At 40.7% G+C, this 24679-nt stretch overlaps 2 protein-coding genes across 3 annotated transcripts in view; both read right to left on the bottom strand.

Annotated features, from left to right (window-relative positions):
- LOC113172954 (diacylglycerol kinase beta) overlaps nt 1-554 on the bottom strand; it is a 69988-nt gene extending 69434 nt beyond the window's left edge. Inside the window, exon 1 of one of the 2 annotated variants that reach the window (XM_026376071.1) lies at nt 182-554. The gene's annotated coding sequence lies outside the window, so the exon portion shown is untranslated. The remainder of the gene's footprint in view (nt 1-181) is intronic. The other variant, XM_026376070.1, reaches the window with a different exon arrangement.
- Nucleotides 555-21585: 21031 nt separating this feature from the next.
- On the bottom strand, nt 21586-23442 carry LOC113173410 (gamma-crystallin B-like). The gene is made up of 3 exons (XM_026376826.1): nt 23182-23442; nt 22453-22695; nt 21586-21863 (listed from the first exon to the last, which is right to left on the bottom strand). The coding sequence occupies exons 1-3, from the start codon at nt 23440-23442 to the stop codon at nt 21591-21593; spliced, it is 777 nt and encodes a 258-aa protein (XP_026232611.1). The 3' UTR covers nt 21586-21590.
- Nucleotides 23443-24679: the final 1237 nt, after the last annotated feature.

Here is a 24679-nt window from a genome sequence, read left to right as displayed (position 1 = left end):
AACAGCAAAATGTGTCAAAACAAAATATTAAAGTGATTAGAGCATAGAGACAAGGGTGAGAAAGCAACAGCAGATCAGACAAAAGAAAAAACAGCATGATCATCGAAATAGAAGCAAAAGAAAGAGGCTCAGATGAGAGAAGGGGGACAGGAGGCGTAATCACAGAGAAAGTGTTCCCTACCTCTGGCCATCGCTGCTCCCACGAGAGTCCGTGTAACATCCCTGTTCAGTGGTTCAGTGAAGACACAGCTATTCAGACAGCCACTCAGCTGCTCAGTCAGTTAATGGGCTGCAGGATGTGGAGAGTGGCGGGGCCGGACTGGTGTCTGGTTCCCAGTAAGCAGCAGGCAGCAACAGCAGCCGAACCGTCCTCTCTGCTCACACAGACACTCGGCTACATGCAGCACGACAGCAGAGGCACTGGAGCCTCAGCAGCGAGAGCAGCAACATCCCTCCCATCCACGCTGAATTAATTAAGCCTTTTTTTCTCCCTTTGCTGCCCCCTCTCCCTCCCTCTCTCTCTCTCTCCTCTCTCTCGGTATCTCTGATTCTCATGCGCGCATGGTTAATGCTCGCTCTCTGTGTTTGTGCTTCCCCCTGTGTTCAGTTTCTGTTTCTGTCTCACTGATCAACAGCTGCTGTTTCCCACCTCCATTTCACCTTTTGTTGGGTTAACTGTCTGTTTCTGTTTGTATTTTTGACAATCCCTGTAGCTGTTTGTTGTTTGTCTTTGATAATATTTTATTCACAGCCACACACTGTGTCTTCCCAAGAAGAACCACAGCTTCAGACTTATCAGCAACATGTTTTCCTTCAGGTGACTCAACCTTTTAGCACTCACAGTGATTCAAACTGTACGTAATTTCTTTTGTGCCAAAGTCTCAGGACTTCCCCACAGGAGACTGATGTGAAAGTCCTGTGTGAAATGTTTCTCCCATAGTCTGCGAGGGTGCAATACATCAGACACCTGCTGGCATAGGGGCGCTATTTTAAATTCGAACCTGGGGATATACGACATATACGGTAGCAGCAGCAGTGTTGTCGTTCACAAACTTTCTTACACAGTTTGTGTGTTCAGAGGATTTAATGTGCACAACTGATGCTCCAAATCAACACAGACTTCACAAGGTGCTATGTTTTGTAAATGACCACTTAGTTAACGGCAAGTGCATTCAAAACTTCATATTCCTAAACAAATGTTAAACAGGAAGAATTTGACTGAACTAAAACCTCCTTCATGCACAGTACGTCACACACAACTCATAAGGTGTCGCTGCAATGTGTCGGCCTGTTGTTGTGCAGCTGGACATTTCTGAAGTGAAGCTTCTCATGAATAAAATCCTATCTGTTCTCACAGCTCCTATAACCACTAACACAGAGGCAGAGACACACTTGTTTGTACCAATTTTCTTTCTTTCCTTTCTCTTTCACACACACATGTGCTGTGTTGCCTCATTTCGCAGAATCCTGCATCGCTTCCTGCTGCTGTGGATGTGAGCTAAAAGAGGCTGGTCCCCTGAGAAACGAGAGGAGTGTGCATTATTTCTCTCTCTCTCCTCCCCTCCCTTCATTCTCATATTTCCATCTTCCTGTCAGCTGGAAGTTACACCGAGCTTTTGTCAATTTCAGCAAATTAAATGTCTGCTCCTCGTCCATTTGTAACTGTGTCTGATACTAATAGCAGTCAAACAAAGCAGCCAAGAAGGGGATTGAGACAAAAGAAACAGAGAGCACAGGGTGTACTGTAAAGCCACCTCCCTAAGATGGAGGCAATCCTTATGATGGGAACTCTGTGGAAGGACAAGAGGAAAAACCTATAGCGCCAAGAAGTAATCTTAAAAGGGAAATTGGCTCTACTGCTGCCTTGGTTCTGCCTAGTAGCTCAGAGGAATGTGATTGTGTTGGAGCAGAAAAACGCAATTCGCTCCAAGTTTCTACCACTTCCTAAAACATATCTGATGTTCACTGATAACTTTCAAACGGGGGGCCTGCTGAATGTCAGCGATGATGTCACTGTAAAGGCAAAGGTCACGCGTTGGGGATTAAGTCACATTCCTCTAATTGGAACTCGAATACCAGCCACAAGATAATAATAGAGAGAACGGGGTTTAACAAATGGCCTTCAGCTTCAGCCCCATTATCATGTCCCCACTATTTTCCATAAATTTCTACGTATAGAATTCTATGTTTGTGTCTCCCATGTGAGTCATTTAATACAACATGCTGGGACAAGAAGTGCAGAACTTACAACAGACCATCTATTTGCACCCTGACTTCTGTCTCTGATAAGTTATGAAGCCACGTTATTATTAATTTGGAGTTATGTCCCTGTCCACCTGTTAAACCTCAGGTTAACATTTACTTGGTTTAGCTTCGTTGGTTTCTGCAGCGACAACATCTCAGAATAATATCTGGCACTGTTTTCACCAGCTAGTCTCTAACTGGGCCTGTCTGCAGCACAGCTTTGTAGAGTTGTACTGCAAACACCTGCCTGCTGCAGCCAAAAGTGGAGCTGTGCAAGTGACGAGAGCGAACTGGAAACCTGAGCAATGAGCTGAAACTACCTGCAGTACGAAGGTCCGTGAAGCTACAGGGAGCAGCAGATTTGGGTGATAATGTCTGTGGGTACGTCTGTCACTGCCATCCATTGTTGATCTTGCTATAAGAATTTAGATAACAGCAGCTTCGAGTCTAAAGATGATGGTGATTTCCTCTCACCTGCAGTCACATTAAAAATTGATAAGACACTGTGTGGACAGTAGAGCCACCGTCTACATTTCTGTACCAGCTTGTCTTACTGTAAGTTCAGTAATAGTTTGTTTGCATGTGGCATCACCTCACTGCGAATACTGCAAATAGAGGGCAGGAAGTGATGTTCTACATATGAGGCCTAAGCTTTCATAATGTTTATGATTAGCATCACCTACAGCATCAGAGATGTTGATAAAAATGGCGCATGTACCTCCAAAACATGCAAGAAGACCAGTTTTAAAAGAATAGTATCCATTATACGTTGTCATTTTCTGTTAAGACATTTCTTTTATAACAAACTGGCACAATGTTAACCCTGTTTGTTTCTATTATGAGAGAAACCAGTAGCAAGCAAATCAGTCTCTCCTGCCCAGTAAAGAGACAATTCCAAAGATCCTTCATCAACAAACAAGCTGTTTCTAATATTTATAAGATTAAAAAAATCTTAATATATTCTATTAAAGGGAAACAAGGGACTTAATGTGTCATCTGATACTGTTGTAGTATAAAATACATTTCTAGGAGACAGAGCTGTTTATGCAGTATTAATAATTATTACTGAGTCTATTTCGACTCGTGCAGTGATTCATCTTGAACACAATGGTCAATTACCGGTAAAGTATTTTGGGGAAATAACCACCTGTTCAGGAGAACCTAATCATCTCCCTGTGAACTAAAAAAAGAGAGTAAATCTGTTTAAGTAACCACCCCTACAGTTTCCCTGATTAACAGTTCTTTCCATTTATCAAACCTGAAGTGTGTGGGGGCGACATGTGGGTTTGGACACAGGTGGCTTTTAACTGTCCAAGCGATGAGACGAGACAACGCTGGTCGTGTTTTATCACGGGGAGCAACAGCAGTTGCAACATCAAAAGCAAACATGGTGAGGCTTCAAGAGTGTGAGTAGGTCTGAAGGCGTCAAGCGTCAGAATCAAGGTTGAAGGTCACAAGTCAGACTTTCATGTGACACCTGCTACAAGAGGGAGAAAAAATAAAAGATGCATCTACTGCTACAAATTCTTAGTTTCACTTCAGGAGATCCTGTCTAGCTGCTGAGGGCTTCACTTGGGTCTGCACCACAGCCTGCTGTTTCACTTCCTCCACACTTCTCTTGGTTTTCTTGATTAACACCGAGCAGCATTGTTGACACATGCCAACCGACGAGCAAAGTTTCATCATGAGTATTTTTACTCAGTGAGTCGTGAGCCGTCTACCTTGCTCAGTGTTTGCTGTACATGGCCGACTACACACCACCCACAGAGGCGGTGTCCCACACACACAATAAGAATCAATATAACTGCAAAACAGGAAGTGGGAGGCTGTAATAAACGGACCAAACACAGATGCAGAGGCTTGAGGAGCGGAGAGCAGCTGCACAAGCAGCGAAGAACGACAAAAACACGACAACATCAGAACCGTGAAAGCATTTCTATTCCACTCATGTAACTGTGGACGACATTCAGCTGGTTTTCACTCAGTAACATTTTTTTCATTCTTAATCACACATGGAAAATCATAGTCATTCACTTCCCCGTCTGTCCGGCCTACTCATCTGAGCTCCATTCACCTGCATTAACACCTCCTCTGCAACGCATGAATCAACAGTTCACAAAAGTCAGTCAGGGAAGCTCTCCAGAGTCATTGAGAACATTTCAGAATGGAGCACGGCCCACGTCTAGTGGCTGACAACTGGCTAAATACGAGTGGGTTTTTTATTTTATTTGATGTTACTGCCCTTGACATCAAGCTTTCATGCCTCCATCAGCTGGCAGTCATTTCTGAAAAGGCAAACTGAGAATGATTTAATGGGTTTCAGAGAAGATGAGTTCATATGAAATCATTCAGCTTTTTAGATTTTCACAGAATAAAAACCTTTGAATTTGGAGTTAAACACTAAATATGTGACAAAATGTTCTTTAGACAGTACAACAGGACAAGAACAAAGGCTGCTCAGTATTGTGATTGATTCTCCTGGTGTCATTATTCAAATCTTCACTGATCCTCCGTCCAAAAACATGCAGACATTGGCAGTTGTTTTGCATTTTTGATGAACGGTCGCTGTCAGTGCTAAATACTTCATTTCCTGAGGCTGCTTCACAATAAAAGCCACCCCTTGTTTCAGCAGATGTGAAACAGCAGCAGTGGGAAGTGTTCCATCAGCAGTCACTAACTCCAGCGCTGACACAAATTTAAATCTAGCACAGGACCGACAGCAACTAAGAGCCAAAGTCCTTCACAACATCCAAATGTGATTTCATCAACGTCAACAAAACTGACAAAACGCATCAGCGATCAGACTCACGTCATCCTGGAAATGTCTGGTCCTGTTGGAGCGGCAGAACAAAATAACAGTATACACTGATTCAAGAACATCTATTGTTTCATATACGTTATTTTAGACACATAGACTCCAACTAGTCAAAATAAAACGAGGAGTTATGTGTGCAGATGTGTAATTTGTTTTGCAAGAATATTGCAAAAGTAACTAAAAAGGAACTAAATACTTCCTTAGAAAGTAGCGCTGGAACTTATCATATTACTCTTCATTGAACAACACTGGGAATAATGTTTTAACCACGGGGAGTCTTTCTGTGTCCATCTCTGCTCTGCTGGTTGAACACTGTAATGTATGCAGCCAACTCAGATGCATCACAGCCAGCCAATAATAGGATTCATATTTGGAATATTGAGCTGCCTGGGCTTCCTCTGGGGAGAAGAGGGATGAGTTAACGCTGAGCTACTGCTGAGCTCCCACTACAATATCAGGTTTTTGATCCACAGAGAAAGAAATTGGATTGATGAAAAGCCAGTGTAATAATTATTCTATATTCTGAAACAGTTTGCCAATATCACCCAGAAACACAACAAGGCCTCATGAAATGAAGTGAACATTAGCAAAGGAAGAAGAACTCCCATTAAAAAGCACTCTGGGGCACAGTTTTTTATTCATTAATTAAGAAACAGACTGTCAGTGCAAAGAGATGAAGCTGTCTGTCTGCTGCTGCTGTAGGGACTGAAGTTTTCTTCAGCTGTTAATCGCATGCACAGCACTGACACTTGTAAAGACAAGAAAGTGAATCACTGAGAATCAATCTATTGATTAACTTCACCTCATGCAGCGTGTGATATTTGCCCGTCCAATTAGACGACCTTCTGTCATCAGAGTGATAAATTAGCAGCTCAGCAGAATGTAAGACAACTGCTCATGGTAACTTTTCAACAGCTGGGATTAAAAGCTCCAGCAGGGAAATTATAAATGTACTCTACATAATTATCCATCAACATCCTTACAGTCCTCCCCAGGCCCAAGTGCCTCCACATCAACTCTGAGTCAGTCCCTCGAGAGGAGGATCGCAGCATCGCACACAGACGCTGCAACAGCTTAAAAAAAGGAACTCAAAGGTCAACGTCTGGGCTGCAGCCTGCTGAGGGTTCATCTCTTCAACTATCAACAGTCAGGACCACTGTAAACCCTGGCTGCTCGTCACATCTTAATCTCAATCTCAGGTGTTTTTATTAATTTCAGTCCACAGACCTTCATCAGGCAAAACACAGGTATGATTTTAAGAACTAAAAATATACATATAACATATTGTACTGTCTTATATTTATTAATATGTTATATATTGTGCTTTACATTGTGTACTATTTAATATTTTATATAATAATTGGTAGAGAATTGTATACATATACAAACAAGGTTTAGTTTAATTTTTGTTAAAATTATAACTTGGCTGATTCCTCAAATCCCACTTCATGTACTGATCATGTGTGATTGTGGTTACAGGTTTAATTCTTGCACAGTTCTGATCCAACGTCATTGTTTTTCATTAGGAATCTCATTTCTAGTCTCCGTCCGTAATAAAAACACAGTACTTAATCAGAGAAATGAGTATTTGTAGTTTTCTATCCATGTAGGTGAAACACTGCAGTGATTTCCCTTGCTAATTATGTGTTAATGTAGGAAAACATCCCAGATGGCTGACTCGTGTGGGTGGATGTGGGAGGTGGAATGCAGAGGAGGCAGTGAAGGACACTAATATCAAGGATGTCTTTGATCCTACGAGGTAAATCCCTCTCTGATGTCACTGAACCACTTTGCACATGCTGACTGTTAATGAGAAAACACATGCCGTGCTCCGTAGTCATGATGGATTGGGCTCCGAGTGGCAATTTAGCTGCATATTCAAACAAAGAAACCATGCATGTAATGAATGAAATATGAATTGAACCTGAAGCTTTGATTAATGTGGCAGTGCTGTAGTAAGTCTGGAACCTCTCATGTGCTCTACAACAACAGGTAAAGGTTCTTCTTCATATTTAAACCTGCAGAATGAACCCTTTAAAATATAGGTGCAAAATTATTTTACTCATTATTTTTCCAGGTACAATGCTCATAAATCAGCATCTCTGTAAATGTCCCAGTGTTGAGCAAAAGGAACATTTTCAGCTGTTCTCTTGGTGTTAAATTAGCCATTAAAACACAAAACATGTCCAATTAAAACAGAGAACTCAACACTCTGCGTGTATGAATAATCACCTGTTTGATAACATGTTCGCAAAAGCAACTTTAAACTAATGACATATACTCAAAAGACATTTCAGCTTTTAGTGGCCATGAATCAGTTATTACACTAAACAGAATCTATTTAATGTTTTAATTTTACTCCAACCACACAGCAGGAGTTAGGTGTGCAGCAATAAGGATGTGATCCTCGGATTGAAAAGCACAGCAAGGTTGAAAATAACACGACTGCAAAATCAAATATCAAATGTTTGCACTGAAGGACAGGGACTGATTCCACCACCACCTGTGCTCTCATCCCCCCGTCTACCTCACACTATCGTATTCTTTCACTGAAAGATACCCACCCTGGTTCCTCTATGGGAGAATCTCCTCTGTGTTCTTACAACATGCTATTTATAAAATCTGCTGTACAACTCTTCTCATTACAAATCTGGGGCCTTATCTTCCAGGTCTCAGCTTCCCAAGTAGCCTCTGAATTATTCAAAGGGTCACTTCAATTATTTAATCTTTAATTCAATAAATGCATAAATTGGATTTTAAATATTGAAATGACCTCCAAAGATGGTGCCGCTTGAATGTGCAACATAAACTAGAAGAACTTAAAGCTGAGGTTTTTTCCACACTGAGCTAAACTGGCAGTGACTCACCTCTGAAACTAGCAGTGTCTGGTCTGAACGTCACAGCTTCAATGCTGCTGTCAGCTTCAAACCCATGTTTTTAAAGATGGAGGGTGTAAATCAAAGACAGAAGGTGTATTTTCTAAGATCTTTTGATGTAAATTTCGGACTGTATAAATAAATCTTATAAGTCAAGACGTTCCTCTCTTCAGCAATGTTTTCCAGCTCCTCCTGAAGGACGCTCGAGGCATTCCCAGGCAAAATGAGCTGCAGTATATAGTGTCTCTAGAGTGTTCTGGGTCTGTCATGGGTCTCCTACAAGTCGCCCAAACATTTCTCCATCTCAACTGACCGCATTTGACTGAACCACTCTGAGCTCCCCTGAGTAAACCTCAGCCTCCTTCACCTTAGAAGGTGCAAAATGAAGTGATATGAGCAGAGACATGCCATCAGTCAACAGAAGTAGTTCACAGTGCAAGAAAAAGTATGTGAACCTTTGGAATTTCATGGTTTTCTGTTATTCTGTTGTTATTTCAAGCACATTATCTTTGTTAATACTCTTGACTAAGATGAAGAAGAAGGTTCACATACTTTTTCTTGCCACTGTATCTGTGACATTATCAGATAGTGGACATCAGGGCAGGCTGGGCGACGACAGCAGACTGCAGAGTGCCAGAGAGTCCAGTGCTCTGAAATGGAAATGTCACAGAGACCTTTGTGCTCACAACTATTTGGCATTCAAATCAGTCGTTTACCATTTACCATACCACACCAGTACACTGAGGGAAAAAAATAAATAACATACATCCTAATTCACCTTTCTCACCTTTAAAACAGATACGCAGTGTGGCTCGAAGGAGAGCAATGTCTCTGTTCATCACTTTGACTGAAATTGGTGAACTGAGTGAGGTGACTAATGAGTTACTGTCCTCCCCCAAGCACAGCATTTAGCACTGAACTTTATTAATTACAGCATCATTATGACTTAAAATCTTGTGCATCCACAGCTATACAGTATGCGAGGATTCATTTTCTTTAGATTTTTAACCATAGAAGCTCAAAACACACCACAAAGGAAAGTCCATTTGGTTCAGCTTGTTAATTATATTATACTCTTGATCTTGCAGTGTCCTTATTATTATAATTTGATGTAATCAAGATACTATTTTAAGAAATAATGACACTGATGCCAACCCAAACAGTATTGAGACCAAATGTTTCTGATATCAGAAGCACACAAGCTGTGTCACGAAGGGAAAAAGAGAAAGCTGAATGGGCAATTAGTGAATCCCCAGCTGGATGGTCATCTGATTAGTTTGGTCCTTAAGCCTTATGTGATCATCCTGGATCATTTTCTTTCATTTCCGCTGCTGGTTGTGTTCCAGTGCTGAGCGTAAACACACTGATGTACTGTTCTTTCAATGCACAAAAGCTGCACTCCTAATGTGATTAGCATGCTTTCGTGTGCAAACCCTACTGTAAAAGTCTAGATAACCAATTACAGAAGAGAGGGCGACACTAACGGAAAGATTCCCACAAACTGAAGAGCTAAAAAAAGAAGGAGCCGTCACTGTTAAGCTTTTTTCTGCAGCATTGCTGATAAGTGTTGGGAGTGGGTAAACAATGACAATGACAAATCCACTGGTTATTTTATAGTCAAGATAAAACAAGTTGATGTTTTTATTAGAGACGCTGCTCACTTATATTAAAATACATTTCGGTCATGTGGAGATGCCATAATTCAGATTTCTTACCTCAAAGCTTAATTTAATCATTAAACTACTTTAAAGCAGAGTCTAGCTTCAGCCTGTGCCACTCATGTATTACTTTACATTCACAAGTCTCAGACCAAATCTACTTATAACCAAAAAATAAACTCAATTATTTATTCTCTACTCCACATAATCATCACTGACCTCAATTCACCTTTGCAGCCTCCAGATTAATTTCCAAAAATAATCTGTTTTCAGCTGGGGAAGCTCTTTGTTCAGTCCTTTAATCATTTTTCCTCGAACCCTCAAAATATTTTCCACACGTGTTGGCTTTAAATTTGGGGAAGAGCCAGAAACCACAAGAGGCCAAGTCGGGCTAGTGAGGTGGGGGTGCACCCCATTTCAATTCAACCAAATGTGTATACTAATAGCAAGTAACGTAAAAGTAATGTGTTTTATAATAGTTAAAGAAATACTACAATCTTACTGTGAATGCAGTGTGACCACCTACTTTGGTCAAATATTGCTAAGTTCAGGGTTCAAACACAGTTTGAAGAGCCAGCGATCACTGAACGTGTGTGAACCTATAAATGTTTGTAAATGTGTGTATTGATGCTGCAGAACAAATAAATCTGGATAAAGACCTAAGAACACAACAGGATTACAAAGAGAACAAATAATGTTTCCATGGGGAGTCGACAGAGTGCCAATCAGTTCCCAATCAGCAAATGAATCGACATACAGTGTGCGATTAGTGCAACGTGACATTGTTCTCTTTTAAAGAAATAAAAAAAACAATGGGAGTCACAGTGAAGCGGTCCAGCACTTTCCAACAGAAGAGTCAGGAGAGACTTTCACCTCCATGTAAAGTACAGCGTGCACGGTGTGTGGCAGCCTTCGCGTCCTAGCAATGGACTCATCAATGTCTGCCAACTCTTCTTTTTTAAGATAGCTGTGTCTCAGCAGTTTTTAATTAAAATGCTCCATTGATGCCACCTATTCCCCCCCGCAAGAGAAAATACAAGAGAATAAATTACTGCATCCATCCCTGCTGGCTAAGCTCTACTGTTTCACAGCATTTCATTAGGATTGATACGGCATTTTAAATCAACATCTAGGGGCTTGTTTACAGTTATTGACTAAACCAATGAAATGCTAATTTAGGAAAAAGGCTAAAGAGGCAACCAGTTCTCAACAGAGCCAAATCATTTCTACTTAAAAGGTTAAGACTCTTCAAATCTTAGAAACCCTGTGAGAAGTGCAAAAATCAAAACTGGGTGAAACGAACCGGTTCTCTCTAAGTCTTCAGAGCTGTGACAGCTTCGCTGGCTGTGACCTGCATCTCCTCCAAATATGATATATATAATAAGTAAACAGTGCATGTGCTTCCAGTGAGTATCTGAATACACAACTTCTTCATCCAAGAACTGCATGCATGTCACCGATTGCACTGTTCACGAGGTGCTAGCATCAAAAAACGACATAGATAAGAAACATTTGTGGTTCGCCACAGTGAAAAACATCACATCAAACTTCATAAGTCATTGTGGTGTCAAACCAAACCTACTTCTTCTGTTTCATGTCCACTTGGTCACTTTTAATAAGAACTACTTGATACCATCTTTCATTTTTCACCTCTGACATACAAACATGTCAATGTTTGCATCCTAACATGTTGTGCTGTGAGTATCTGTGGGATGCATTCGTCAGCTACTCTTTCCTCTCTTATTTAACTTCCATCACTGACCACTTGTGCATCTCTTAGTCTTGTTATCTGCACAGAAGCTGTGTCATCCTCTCGTCATGTTCTCAGTCATGTTGGAGGGAACTACCTACCGAGTGGGTGAGCTCACCTCGATGACAGAATGCGAAAGGTTCAGAATGCGAAAGCAACTCAGTAGAGAAACGCTGTAGAGAAAAAAAACCCTCATTCATCTTTCCATGGACGTTATATAAATACACCAGGCTTCTCTTTGGTTTATCTGACTCATTTGTTCTATTCTAGCACATTATTACATCCCAGCAAATCAATTTCACACATATTCAAAGAAGAATAGTTGTAGATACAGAGACATGATGACTGAAGGCAGCAGAACCTGCTGGATCATGATGAGAGAGTCGACATCCTGGACAAGATCTTTATATCAAGACACAGAGATGATATTAAGATGTTAATAAATGAAAGACGTCTAACACACTCACTTCTACATCTCACATGTGTCTTACTCATGCAAACAGAAAGATTTAGTGGAAGAAAACATGATGTTATTTTTATTTTTTATTTGTTGTAAATTACGTTGTTAGAATTGTAAATAAACTATTTGCTTCGTCTCACATGTATTTATTTAGATGTGATGATTTGACAAAGTTTAACCTGAATGAGAATGAATGATGAGGTCTCTCTAGTCTATGAATTGTTTTAGCATCTTTTCGGTAATTGTTGGCCCACAATCAACAGTACGTTGGGTCACAGTATTCCTGACAGCTACAAATGGATAAAATCATCATATCAACACTTGAAGTCATATGAAAGGTAAAGTGTTTTTTTGTATGTAGCACAGGAAATTTGTACAGTGGCAGCTTTAGACGATTTGAGATGAGCAGTCTTCTGTGAACTGCAAATTTAATTTAGCTGTCTGTGAGGAAGACCGAATGACTAATGTAATGTAAACTAATACATAACTAAATGTAAATGTAATAAATTCTGAGTTTAAAACAAGCATTAAAACAACATTATAAACAGTAAGTGATTAATAGCGAACTAAATCATAAACACAGTATTAGTGCAATAATGAAGTTGTAAGTTGCTCTGAATGCAATAGAGGAAGCAAAGAGCTGCAGAGAAATCAGTTAATCAAAGACCCACGAAAACAGCTGTTTTCAATTTAGCTTTGGAACTAACTGATGTTTACAACCAACCGGAAGCTGCGTCCATCTGTGCTGCAGCTTAGCTGAAAGCAGCTTCCCCTTGTTTGGGAAGTGACTCGACGTTTTTACCAGCTGACTGCTTCCCAGGGATCTGAGTGCCCTTCTGGGAACGCATTCAGATCAGAAATGTACTGGAGCTAGCAGTAGTACCAGTGTATAGTTTGAAGAACAGGCGTGATGTGTTTAGTTCTCCTGATACCGGTCGGTCCTTCCTTCTCTAACCCTAGCTGTTTGTTTGAGATGATAAAAGGCTCATCGATGTGGCTGCTGAAACTCAGCTCCAAGACCTACTAGAATCAAGCTGCACAGTAACTTTTGCCCAATACAATTATTTCTTGTGTTTTTCTTTTTGTCTTTACATAACTTAACACAAATGAACAGCTGACTGTTTTTGATTTTGAGTCTACAAGACCACATTCACTTGGTGAAGAGGTTATGTAAATGTGTGGATTGTTGATGTACTGTGACAAACAGAAGCAGGAGAAGTTATAAATCCTGGTGATGTTCTCACGGTGACCTGCTCTGATTTAGGATGACCAAAATGAGTGTTGTGTTCACAGCTCACTGCTCTGCACCTTTAGTTGTCAAACACTCAACAACATCTTAACTGGACCTTATTGTTATTGCACACATTAAGTACTAATGCAATGAAATCCAGTTGAGCATCCAGTCAGCAAACTAAAAACAGATGCAAAGATAAAAAATGTGTAGTGGGTGTTATTGGTGGAATGTAGACTCTTGACGTCAGTCTTTCTGGGATACAGACGAGGGACAATCCTCAGGAAATGAGGTTTGAACCAGGAGACCTCAACTGCCCCGACTGGCCTTCCGGTTCGGCGTGTGCATATTTTTGGAAATTATCTTGCTCTAACATTTTCTTTGAAGGGAAACTGTCATGGATACAAAACAGCAAACAAGCTCATGATGGAATCAGAGGTTCCCAAAGAGCGGTCTATTGATAGCCTTTGCTGAGTGGAAAACGGACATATCTGGGATGAACTGGCATGTTTTCCTTTCTTCAACCTTTCATCCGAGTCCTCGTTTCCCTAAACTTTTTACGTAACTTCAGGCATCTGTGTTTCCCTTAAACGTCACCGGAGCTGTATTACATGGTAGTTACTGCATCTATTCTTGGAAATATAAACTGAGTTTTGCTCCAGAGCAGTACAGTGTGGTTTGTTTAGATAGCCCGGCTGAGTCACAGTAATTAAGATCCCAGTGAGAGTGTGCTATGTTTGAACTGAGGAGGCACTAGATGAGGCAGATAAATGGCAGAGCGTCAGCTTGCAGTCAAGCCTGAAAAGAAGCAGTACGTCTTTGTGCTTAAGATTTTCCACAGTTGTGAGTAAAACCCAAGGTGTTTTTTTATATAAGGATCCTTTTTGACTCATGCATAAAGAGTTCAACAGAACAGAATAATGTACTATTGTAGTAGTTTTATTGCAGTCATTCAGAGGTTGTGGCTGTGTTTATAAATGCTGATTTTAATGCCCATAGTCAGAATATTTGTAGATATCAAGACTGACCTTCATTGCTTCTGTCAATAGGTGCTGTTTGCTTCCATTCATTCTCACATACTATGAGAATCTTCACAGACACTCTATGATGGAAAACCTCCACTTGTAGATAAAACATCGGCCAGAAAATAAATTCTCACAATAAGCCTCTTTATTTATTATTATTACTATTTTTCAGTGATGGAATACAGTTCTTCATTCTTAGTATGTCCATATTGTGGCTTAACAATAATAATAATAATAGTTTTATATTGATATTTATTATGTGTATATAGTATCATACCTCCTCTCTGCTACTCTGTTCTTAAAGAATTTCCCCATCGTGGGATAAATAAAGTCTATCTTATCTTATCTTACATTTCAGAAGAGAACGCAGTATCACCACGATCACTGGTGGTGTTGTCTATGTCACGTCCCTGTCAAAGTGCCATTCCTTTTTTCTACTATACATTTAACACCAGTGTTAAAGTGTGAGAAAGGAGGCGTGGGTGGAGGAGTGAGAGGCTTTTGCAGAGTAGATGCTGAACCGTCTGTTGTGGCAACCCAGGGAGGAAACAGTAGCAGGCAGTAGTTCTGCAGCAACTGACTGTTAACATTCCCATCCAGTATTACAACACTGCAGGCTGAGGGTTGGGTTCACTGCCTGGTCAAGTCAAAAACATAGCTGAGATCTCATGTGAATTTAAAACCTGCTCTACACAGCAGTTCATCTATTCATCTAACACTGTGTCTGTGTTGCAGTGTAACCAGTGATAACACTGGGTAAACAACAGAGAGGCCGCAGCAGTGTCTTTACGGTGCCCAGGCTGTTTGTCTAAATGTTAAACCTGTGGCAGGTTTTTTGAGTGAGCTGCGGGAGCCTTATCTCTGCATGTGTGAAGCAGAAGGTGCTTCACTTCCATCCGCTTGTCTCTTCATTAGAATGCAGCACCAGTCTGCAGCTGCACGCAGAGCGCAGAGAGAGGAATGATGAAACCAGGGCTAAAAATAGCTGCCTCCCAGGATCCCCCCTCATACAGCACTGTAAACACAGAGAGGCAGGGACAGGCAGCACCAGCCCAGGCCTCTGTGACCGTGCATGTGTGTGCCCACATGTGTCTTGAACGTGTTGCAGCCCTGCTTGCCCCCCCTCCCTCCTCCTCAGTCATAAAGCCGTGTTTGGTTTGGCAAACGTGTCATCGAGCTGCTGTACAATTAAAGCCATCTGTGGGTTTTTTTTCTTACTTAAATGATGCTATCACCTCAAAGCTACCTGCATGGAAACTCTAAATGTACCAACTGCCATCAGGTGACAATCAACATTGTGCAAGCGTGTTTGTTATTGAAGGAGAGAGCCTTTTGTACACTGCAGGGTGCCAACGTTTTGTAGATATGCTTGTTCCAAACTCTAATCTCAACAGCATCATAAAGACACGCTGTTATGAAACATTATCACATGATCTCAGCTGATTATGTTGGAAAGATTTTATCTCTGATACGGAAATTGTGTCATCTAATGTAAAGGTCGCTTAAACCAAAGGTGTAATAAAGTTACGCATACGCAGACATGTGAGCTGCAGTTCATCTGACATGATGTGCCAAGATGGTGGGGGCGTTTCTATTCAATGCAATGATTTCAGGAAAATGACATCAATGATGCAGACAACCTGAAAACTCTACAACAACAAATCCATGTGACTGAGGATGACAACGTGTGCAGCAGCCTGGAGATGACAGAGGATCCCTCTGGAGATAGAGACTGTATTTTGGAGCCAGATGAGGACTTAACAACCTGAACTAAAAATACCACACAGCAGGGTCATCACATGCAACTCAACATCTGGCTCAACGGGAAGACTTTTAGCACTGAATGCTAATTTAGAGTATTGATGTCCCCAGTCAATGAAGGAATGAACACTGCCAGATAATAAAGTTTGTCACTGTATTTATCTTGTTTGTTTTGTTTTTTTAGGCATATGGATGAATTTATGCGACTACAGAACCCACATGTGTTTATGTCCGTGTACACTGGACCTTTGTAAATTGTGTAAAAACAATTAAACAGAGACTTTGTTTAAAGGTAAGATTCCCAGCAGGGGGTCCTTGAATTAATGTCAAACCAATAAAAAGAGAAGGGAGCTTTAGTGCTCCTGCAGTCATGATGGGACACAGCATCTCAAATACTGCAACACAACCAAAAAATCTTTTACTTACAGGAAACAGTTCTTCCCAGAGCACTTGACTTAGATATTTTGCCTTGTACCTCACTTGTAAGTTGCTTTGGATTAAAGTGTCTGACAAATAACTGAATGTAAATGTACTTGTGTGTATTTGTGTTTGTCTCAGTAATGTTGGCCGGACTTACAGAGCACACTGGGGAACTTGTACAGAATTGATGCATTAGCTACAGTATTTGGAATAAACAGTGCGAGTGTTCACTCTTCTATTTTTAGTTTTGGAAGAGCTCGAGTCAATCACTCACTGAAGAACTGAAAACATCTGTGGGGCTGTGCAGGACACCCATTTACAGTTTTACAAGAGTTTACCGATGTTGAACCAGTCGGTGTGTGTAAACAGGCAGAAAACAGTTCATATTATGAGTCTATAAATGGGACTTAACCAGAAGCACACTTTGAGCAATAAAAGCTATGTATGTAGCAGTCAGTCATAAAAGTCAACAACAGAGCTGCTGTCCCAAAACATTTTATCACTCCCATCGAGTCCTTTATAAATTCATGTAGTAACCTAAAAAGAAAGTCTCCCAGTCCACAAAGATGATTCTAGATTTCAGTGCAGGGCAGCGTGTCTGTGCAATAATAAAGCTTTCATGTTCTCAGATCCAGGATGGATCAGAGATCATAGAGAAAAAGAGGGAGACGGGTTTCCATGGCAATACTGTTTCTTCTTCTTTCTCCACAGCTTGACGTCACATCAGGCTCTCTGGTAAACCTTTAACACAAAGGTGTGTGTGCAAAGACGAGAGCAGAAGAGGAAGGAATACAAAACTGGGGCAAGGCGTCACTGCTAAGATCTACAGTCACGGTGAATGTGGTGGAAGTAGCGTGAATCATCTTTTGACTGCTGAGGCAGTATCTTCTCTGTCTTCATACAGTCCTGCATGATACTACTGTCACATGTTTAGGTTTTAACATATACGAGTAAACACCGAGTCACTGAAATTAAACAAATAATTCATTTTATCAATCATCTTAATGTGAGACTAGGCAGGAGAAATACTGATTGATGTGTGTGTAGAGGTAGTTGGGTTGTATAAAGTGAGACACCCGAGTTTAATACTCTGTGTACAATCCTGCCATCTTGTGGTTTCCTGTGAAACGTGGACTTGTGGATCAGTGGAGAGCGATCTGAGTTTCAACATATACAGATAAAACATAAAAAAATGGCTTTAAATCCCTCATAAACACATTATTTAATGAAAAGACTTTACTTTCTCTCATTTTGACAACAGAGAAATGGCAAAGATTTTTACTGAACACAGTAGTAGGAGAGGTGACGTGAACACATCTAACATTTATATATGTGCATTATTTTACTTCTAACATAATATATGTGTAAAAATGTTTGATACGTGTGAATAGAGCTTTTTACAAAGCCTCAGCCAGTTTGTTATAAACTGTAACAAAAAGAAGAAACCTGTATATATATATATATATATGTTATGTTGTCACAACATCTCTAATCTGGCTCATTTTTAGCTTCCGTGTGACAGGAAGCTTTCCCTGTGTAGAGCTCAGGTCCAAATTAAGGTCCCAGCAGGTCCGTATGTGTGCCAGGTGCATGCAGCAAAGGTGTGAACAAAGCTGCATGCATGTGTTTGAGTGGCAGGTGTGTGAAGGAGGCGGCAAGGATATTGGCTAACTGAGGGTGCCACATCACAGGGACACGACCTCTCTGCAGTGGGTCTCCTCAGAGGACAAGAGGGTGACAAGAGACTGAAAGCAAATTTATCTTGTCCGGCTACAGAGTATCTTGAGGACAGGCCCGTTATGTGTCCTGTACTCACGTTTCATATTGCCTTTGAAAGATCCCTTCCTAATGCGCTGGGAGTCCATGAGAACCTCTAGCAGTGTGGGACAGACTGTTTGAACAGTGTCCAGGGAAACACGGAGAGTTAAGGTTGTAATTAACACAACAGAAGCAAGAGCTGCTGTCGGTATCATAATTTAAAAGCAGCAATCTGTCTTTAGGTTGTAAGAACATGTAACGGACCATTGAATAGCTTGATAGCATCTGAATCGCGGGATCTTTCAGGTCTGTATGAACTGGAGAAATCTGTTTCAGTGTCCATTTGACACCTCGCTAATGTTTGAAGACACACTTTCCTTCAATATGAGACTGTGTCATTGCCTCTTTCGTTTTAAGTTCTAACAGAATCAAAAGCACAGTTCTTTCTATTAACATTAGTGGAGGAACTTCAAGCTTCTCACAAACATTTTTTTACATTTTAGCGAAAAAGAAAATCCTGCGAGATTCATGTGAGGGTCTGGGAAATGTGGGAACTGGTGCACAAGTCATCTTCAGTATTTCCAGTGTATGATCTTTAGACTGTGCACAGTCTAAAGATTAAACAGGAAGGAGGCTTCAAACACTCATAATCGCACGACAGCTTAGGTGCAGATCAGAGACGTTTCACATACAGCAGTCATGGCTCTCATGGCCGCTGTCATCCTGAATCAGCCTGGTGAAGCCGAGTGCTTTAAACAGGCCAACGTGTCATATCGCAGCCTTTCATCAGCTGCCTGCTGCGCATCAGCAATCACTTACTGAACGATCCATTAGGAGGATTGCTGGGAGACATTTTGAAGAAAACAGCTTACATCACTGGCTGCAGCACTGCACGACTGTGCTGCTACCAACAAAGGTGTTTCACCAGCTTTATCTTCAGCTGTCTAAATGTTTTAGATCAGTTTGAAAATGGGCTTTCTCGCTGCTATTTTTAACCCTGTTTAATGTGTTTGACTTGTCCGCCTGTCTCTCCTCGCTCTCTCTCTCCTGCACAAGTTCATCACTCTTCTCTTCTCCCATATATTTATTGTTGCCATACAAGGTAAGTCTTGCAGTCAGAAACGACATTCTCTCCCCAGGATTAACATCGTTCCTCTCGGCTGCTGAGGCAAATCCTAACTGCAAGGCTATAAATAACTGCACTGGAGGAAACATTAGGTTTCAGCTGAAATGTTTTACGACTCCTAACCTCAAATGAACATTGGAGGACTTAACAGCAGCTACAGGCGTTAGTGAGCCTCATCTACACTGTATTTGCTCCGGCTAAGATGGAAAGCACCACGGTTTTCAACAAGACATACATGGAAAAATAATTACACACTAAATTAATTACAAACTAAAGTTAACAACACAAAGATATTTATGCTAAATTGTCTGTATAGTCACACACTCAATCTTTACAGAGAGATTTTCCTTCTGAAGTCTGTACAAAGCGGCAGCAATTTTAATTTCAGTGTAAAACAGTAAACGCGTTCAACACATCAATTTTCCAATAGTGGAGCTGCTGCTGTGATGCAGCATTAGTCATGGTGACTAAGTTACTCATTGATTTCACAGAATTAATCAATATTGAATGAATGAATTTTTCTCCTCATTAAGTTTATTTCTGCTCATTCTCAACTAATGAACCTGAAACTGTGAAAAATCCGTTCTTGTTTTTTATTCATATATCTATTGATGTGTAGTTACAGTTGGCTCCACCTTACCTCACAGCCAATGCAATCAATTATGCAATTACAGTATGTAATACCATAATACACTGAAAAGAACACTTAGAGTTTACTAATAGTAGTTTTACTCAGTATATTTGTATTTTAGTACTTTTATATATCATTAAACACGCCTGGAGGGAGTCTTCTCACTCTGTTTTGCCGATGGTGTCTAATTGCAAAACAACACATACATACAGGAGACCACTTGAATGAATTTGATTTGATAGTTTTCCCAGGATCAATGCATTAAATGTACAATGTGATTACTGAACATTTGTAAATAAACATCAGCCTGCAGCAATAACAGCCTCCACGTCTCCTGAGAAGGAACCTGGGAACCTGGCTGCAGCAATTTGGTCCCATTCAGCTTCAAGAGATTAGTGAGATCCATCTGTTGGTGTTGGATCATCCCAGAGATGCTCGACTAGGCTAAATGTTGCTTTGTGCACAGTGATGTTGTCTTTTTGAAACAGAAATTAAATTTAGGATCTAGACTTGACCTCTCCTAACTGATACTAAAGGACAAACAGCCTGAGACACAATGTCTGGACTGCAGCTCCAAGCATTGTCCACAAGAGGGTGCACAGTAGCTCGATGTGATGTGTAACTGAACCAACTTGCTCTCCTGTTGCCCCCTGAAAGCGTCGGGGGTTGCAGTAAACAAAGAGGCTTTAGAGGTGAATACCCCCAGCTGGAGAACATGCTGGCTGGACTCCCTTTGTGTTTTTGAGGTCACGGTGTTATCCCAGTGAGCGGAGTGTCAGCACTAATAGCAGCTGGCATGCTCTGGGCTCTTACAGGCAAATCCCACTGAGTCATCAGCAAGCTGCACCTTATTGTCCGCAGGTTTAACTGAGCTCTGTGACCTCCCTCCTGTATTCCCGTCAGCCCTGCATCATACTGACGCTCAGAAACACCAGAGTGGGATGCACACAGCAGCACAGATCAGACACGTTCCTAAGATGAATCCTGTCAAGCAAGAAGAATTTCAGGCTTCTTCTTCATGTATATTTAATTTTTTATATAAATGGTTTGATACACAGTTGTGTATTTAATAATTAAGAAATCTTTGTCAGGATGTGATTTGATATCCAGATATGTTACACATATTGAACATTATTGATTAAAAAACTTGGAAGTGAGAGGAATAAACTTGCAGCAGTGTTACTGCAGAGCTTGTATTAAGCAGAAATGAAGATTCTTACACACTTTTCTTTAACTAAACACACTGAAGATTTGATACAGTGAATACGTTCAGTGAAGGGACAGAAATGTTTGTTTATTGTGTTTTATATTATTGTTAATTATAAATGATTAATTTTTTTATATTTTATAAATAAGGTATCTCATTAAGTCTTTCATATCATATAGTGCGGTTCACTTTGTGCATTTAGAATGGGAATATACTGCTGCCAGGCCTGTGATGTTCCACACATACCATCAGGCTGCAGAAACATATTTGCATTGTGTCTTGTTTTGTCAAAAATAATAATATTTAGCTTTAAGGAAACACACACTAGTCATCATTGTTTAAAAGCACGGAAACTTGTCATGGATCATTCTTGAACTCCGGTTCTGCACAAATGTTCACTGTGTTGAAAAGTATCACACTGGAAAAGATTCACATGTTTTCTTTTTATTTTAATTGTCTCAGAATTTCTCAGTATTTTTATCACATGTGATTATTAGCAGTCAGTCCCCATGTGTACACGGGAAATACTCAACAGAACACAGAGGAATGAACATACTGAGCACAATCAGTTTTTATTAAATGTGCAAAGAAAGTTTATGTAAAACATGAACCCAAAGAGAGAGACGGCCTAAAAGTCTTGGACATGGCGGAAGGACCCCACGTTGGGGTTCATGGCTGCCCATTCGTTGAAGTGGCGGTACTGTCCTCTCTCAAGCAGGTACTGACGTCCACGGTAGTTAGGGAGCTCGTAGAAGACCCAGGCGCCGTCCTGCACTTGGGCAGAGTGAACCTCCCGGAGGTGCCAGCGGTCGGGCAGGTTGTTCACATCATCAGTGCACTCCAGCATCTGACCGCTGAAGTCGGGCTGCTCATAGACACGAACCCTGAACACTCCGGAGGTCTGAAAGATGAAGATCAGGACCTCAAGTTACCATTCTGCCAACACAGTGTGAAAATCTCATTAAAATACAGAATTCTGGTGGTTCTGAGTACGTACACAATGTTGTGTGTTTTCTTGTTCTTACATTTTCTGGTGCTTTGAAATTTGTTTCTATAATTACAGTTTGAAATGAACCACCTCCCTCATGTAAAAGGACAGTCAGGTGAATGCAGATTTTAGTGTGAATTAATGGTACTACATATCCTTTAAATTTAGTTTGAGTACTTTGAATGACTTTGGTTGGTCTTCAGGCACTTTTGTTTTATGCAGCACCACGTTGGACGAACCACATGGAAGTTAACGTGCACTTTGTTTACCAGTTAAATCCTTTTCACCATAAGATTCGTGACAACTCAAAGACCAGATGTAGATTAACTTCAGTTAACATATTATTGTGCAAGAAAACATGTTGGTGGAAAACAAATATGCCAAATACTTAAAGCACGTAAGTTTGTAATTACCAAACATATAAGTGTAATTTCTTGTAGACATGTCGACATGTCCACCAGGAACAAACGTAGTACCACGAAGTTTGTTTAGAGGAACTTACATTTCGGATGATCCTGCATGACCTCACGCTCTCATTGTAGCCCAACCAGCTTTGGTAATCAGCATACTCCCCCCTGGTCAGGATGTACTGGTAGCCCAGGTAGTTGGGCCTCTCGTACAGAACCCAGGCTCCACTCTCCACACGAACAGAGTTACAGCGACTGAAGTGGGTGTTGAGCTCAGGACAGTCACTGTTGCACTCATAATAACGACCTTGGAAGTCTCTGTCTTCGTAAAACACGATCTGTGGAGGACAAAGGGTGTTCAGTGGAAACTGGAAATCTAATGCTGCCTACAGGAGCTCATGCATGATATGTCTGTCGGTTTTCTGAATTCTGTTTAGGTCCAAAAGCTGCACAGTTTTAGTCTAAAGACGTCAAAACTCCAACACCTGGAGCTCCGTTGCTCTTTGTACCACAAGTAGAGGGAGTTTTGACCTTTTGAATCAAATGAAATCATGCAAACAATCGTCTGCCTACCTTTCCCACACGGTCCATGTTTGGGCCTCACACTAATGTTTGACAACGTCTGTTTATTCCACCTTTCACATACACAATATTGCCTACAGGCCTGCTCGAGATTTATATATACAGTGAATGTGGGCACACTGAAATGCGCTGCCAGGGGCATCATTGTCATTTTAATTGCCTCAGCATTTATATCTGCACAATGGCTGATGCTGCAATTGTTTTAAAATGCTCAGTGTTTACTCACTGCTGCTGTGGCTGACCTTTTGATCTGTCCATGTCTGATTCCAGAAGCGATTTATTGATCCAATTAAATTGTCTTCTCTGCAGCTGCTAGTGAGGCTGATGCGGTGAAGTTGGCTTGTGGCCACATAGCGCACTGTGGTACAGGCTTTAACGTCTGTGTTGGAGGGGACAGGTGTGTTCGGGCTCCCACGCTCCACCCTCTGTCGGCATCCACACCTCAGCCAGCTGACCGCTCTCAGACGAGCTCTGAAAGACCCGGTGGACTCATTATTCTGCATTTACAGTTTATATCTGCTGCTGAATGTGTTTACAGCCAAGTCACAACATGGCTTACCACCCAAATGACTGCAGGTCGCCATAATTGTTTGCACAAGCAGAAACAAAGTGTTCTCTAATTGACAGAAATGTAATAAACTAAACTAAAATAAACAAATATAGGAAACACTTTTTTATTGCAGCTTCTCAAATTACTTTGAACACACTCTACTGTCCTTTTGCAAAGTAGCTTATACATTTCACCACCACCACTCAGTTGCACTTCTCATTATAATACATTTAAAACATAACATACATTACTATAAATATCAATGTGCTGTAGGTGAAACATCATACAAAGGTTATTTTTAACGCTGCAGGCAAATGATTGTATGATCAGTCTCTGGCTGACACTGATCAAATCTGTGACCCTGAAAGAGCCTCCAAGAAGCAGGGAACCTTGCTGCTCTGTAATTAGTGCAGTATTTCTACAATATCAGTGATACTTTATTCCCTAAGGCTAAATATTAGAAAACATCCTCAGCATAATGCAGTTGTACTAGACGTCATTCATTTCAGCTCACTTATACCTTTACAATGTAACTGCAAATAAGCCAGATATTTTCATCTGGTGCATTTCATTTCTGATGATATAATCTGCGTTTTTAAAACAGATTCTGAATTTATCCCACAGCAAACACAATAAATTAGTTCAATATTTTTTTGTAAACACAAACAAAGTCCTCCCACTTTTCATTATGTTGATAACTTTTTTAAATTGAGTGAGAGATAAAGATTTTTTTAAATATACAATTAAAACACTTTTTAACAATTAGATATTTAGGTTATCTTCAGTGGCCTTAGTATTCAACTATTTCATTCATGGTTGCCGTTGTTCTAAAGCTCAGTGATCTTGTGAAAGGATCCCAGACCTACAAAATCCTCCATGTCGTGGAATCTGATCTTCCAGGACTACTTTCCTAACCCTAACCACCTACACCTTCAAACAGTCGCATTAGAGAATTAAAAACATGTTCAGTATCTCTGATGTCTAGATCTACCTGACCTATTTTCATTTCATCATTTACTTTGAACTCACATCTGCAAATGGTTTTCTTGGCCGTTTTCCTAGTTTCCTTCAAGAATTGATGTGAACCGGTATAAAGATAAAGAGCCCTGCTGCCAAATCATGAGACTTTTATCTCGACTCTCTGTCTGTTGGTCTTTGACTGATTACAGCTGGGTTGATGCACTCTGTGG

This window comes from Anabas testudineus, chromosome 21 (assembly GCF_900324465.2).
Source record: "Anabas testudineus chromosome 21, fAnaTes1.2, whole genome shotgun sequence".
Taxonomy (NCBI): Eukaryota; Metazoa; Chordata; class Actinopteri; order Anabantiformes; family Anabantidae; genus Anabas; species Anabas testudineus.
This window is presented reverse-complemented; position numbering and strand designations above follow the sequence as displayed.

Bases quoted from the DNA above. Each gene is read 5' to 3' on its own strand.
- LOC113173410 (XM_026376826.1), bottom strand. From the start codon at position 23,442: ATGCAGAATAATGAGTCCACCGGGTCTTTCAGAGCTCGTCTGAGAGCG. The intron at 22,696-23,181 runs GTCAGCCACAGC...TGTCCTCCACAG, and splicing joins AGACATGGACAGATCAAAAG to ATCGTGTTTTACGAAGACAG. The intron at 21,864-22,452 runs GTAAGTTCCTCT...TTCATCTTTCAG, and splicing joins CATGCAGGATCATCCGAAAT to ACCTCCGGAGTGTTCAGGGT.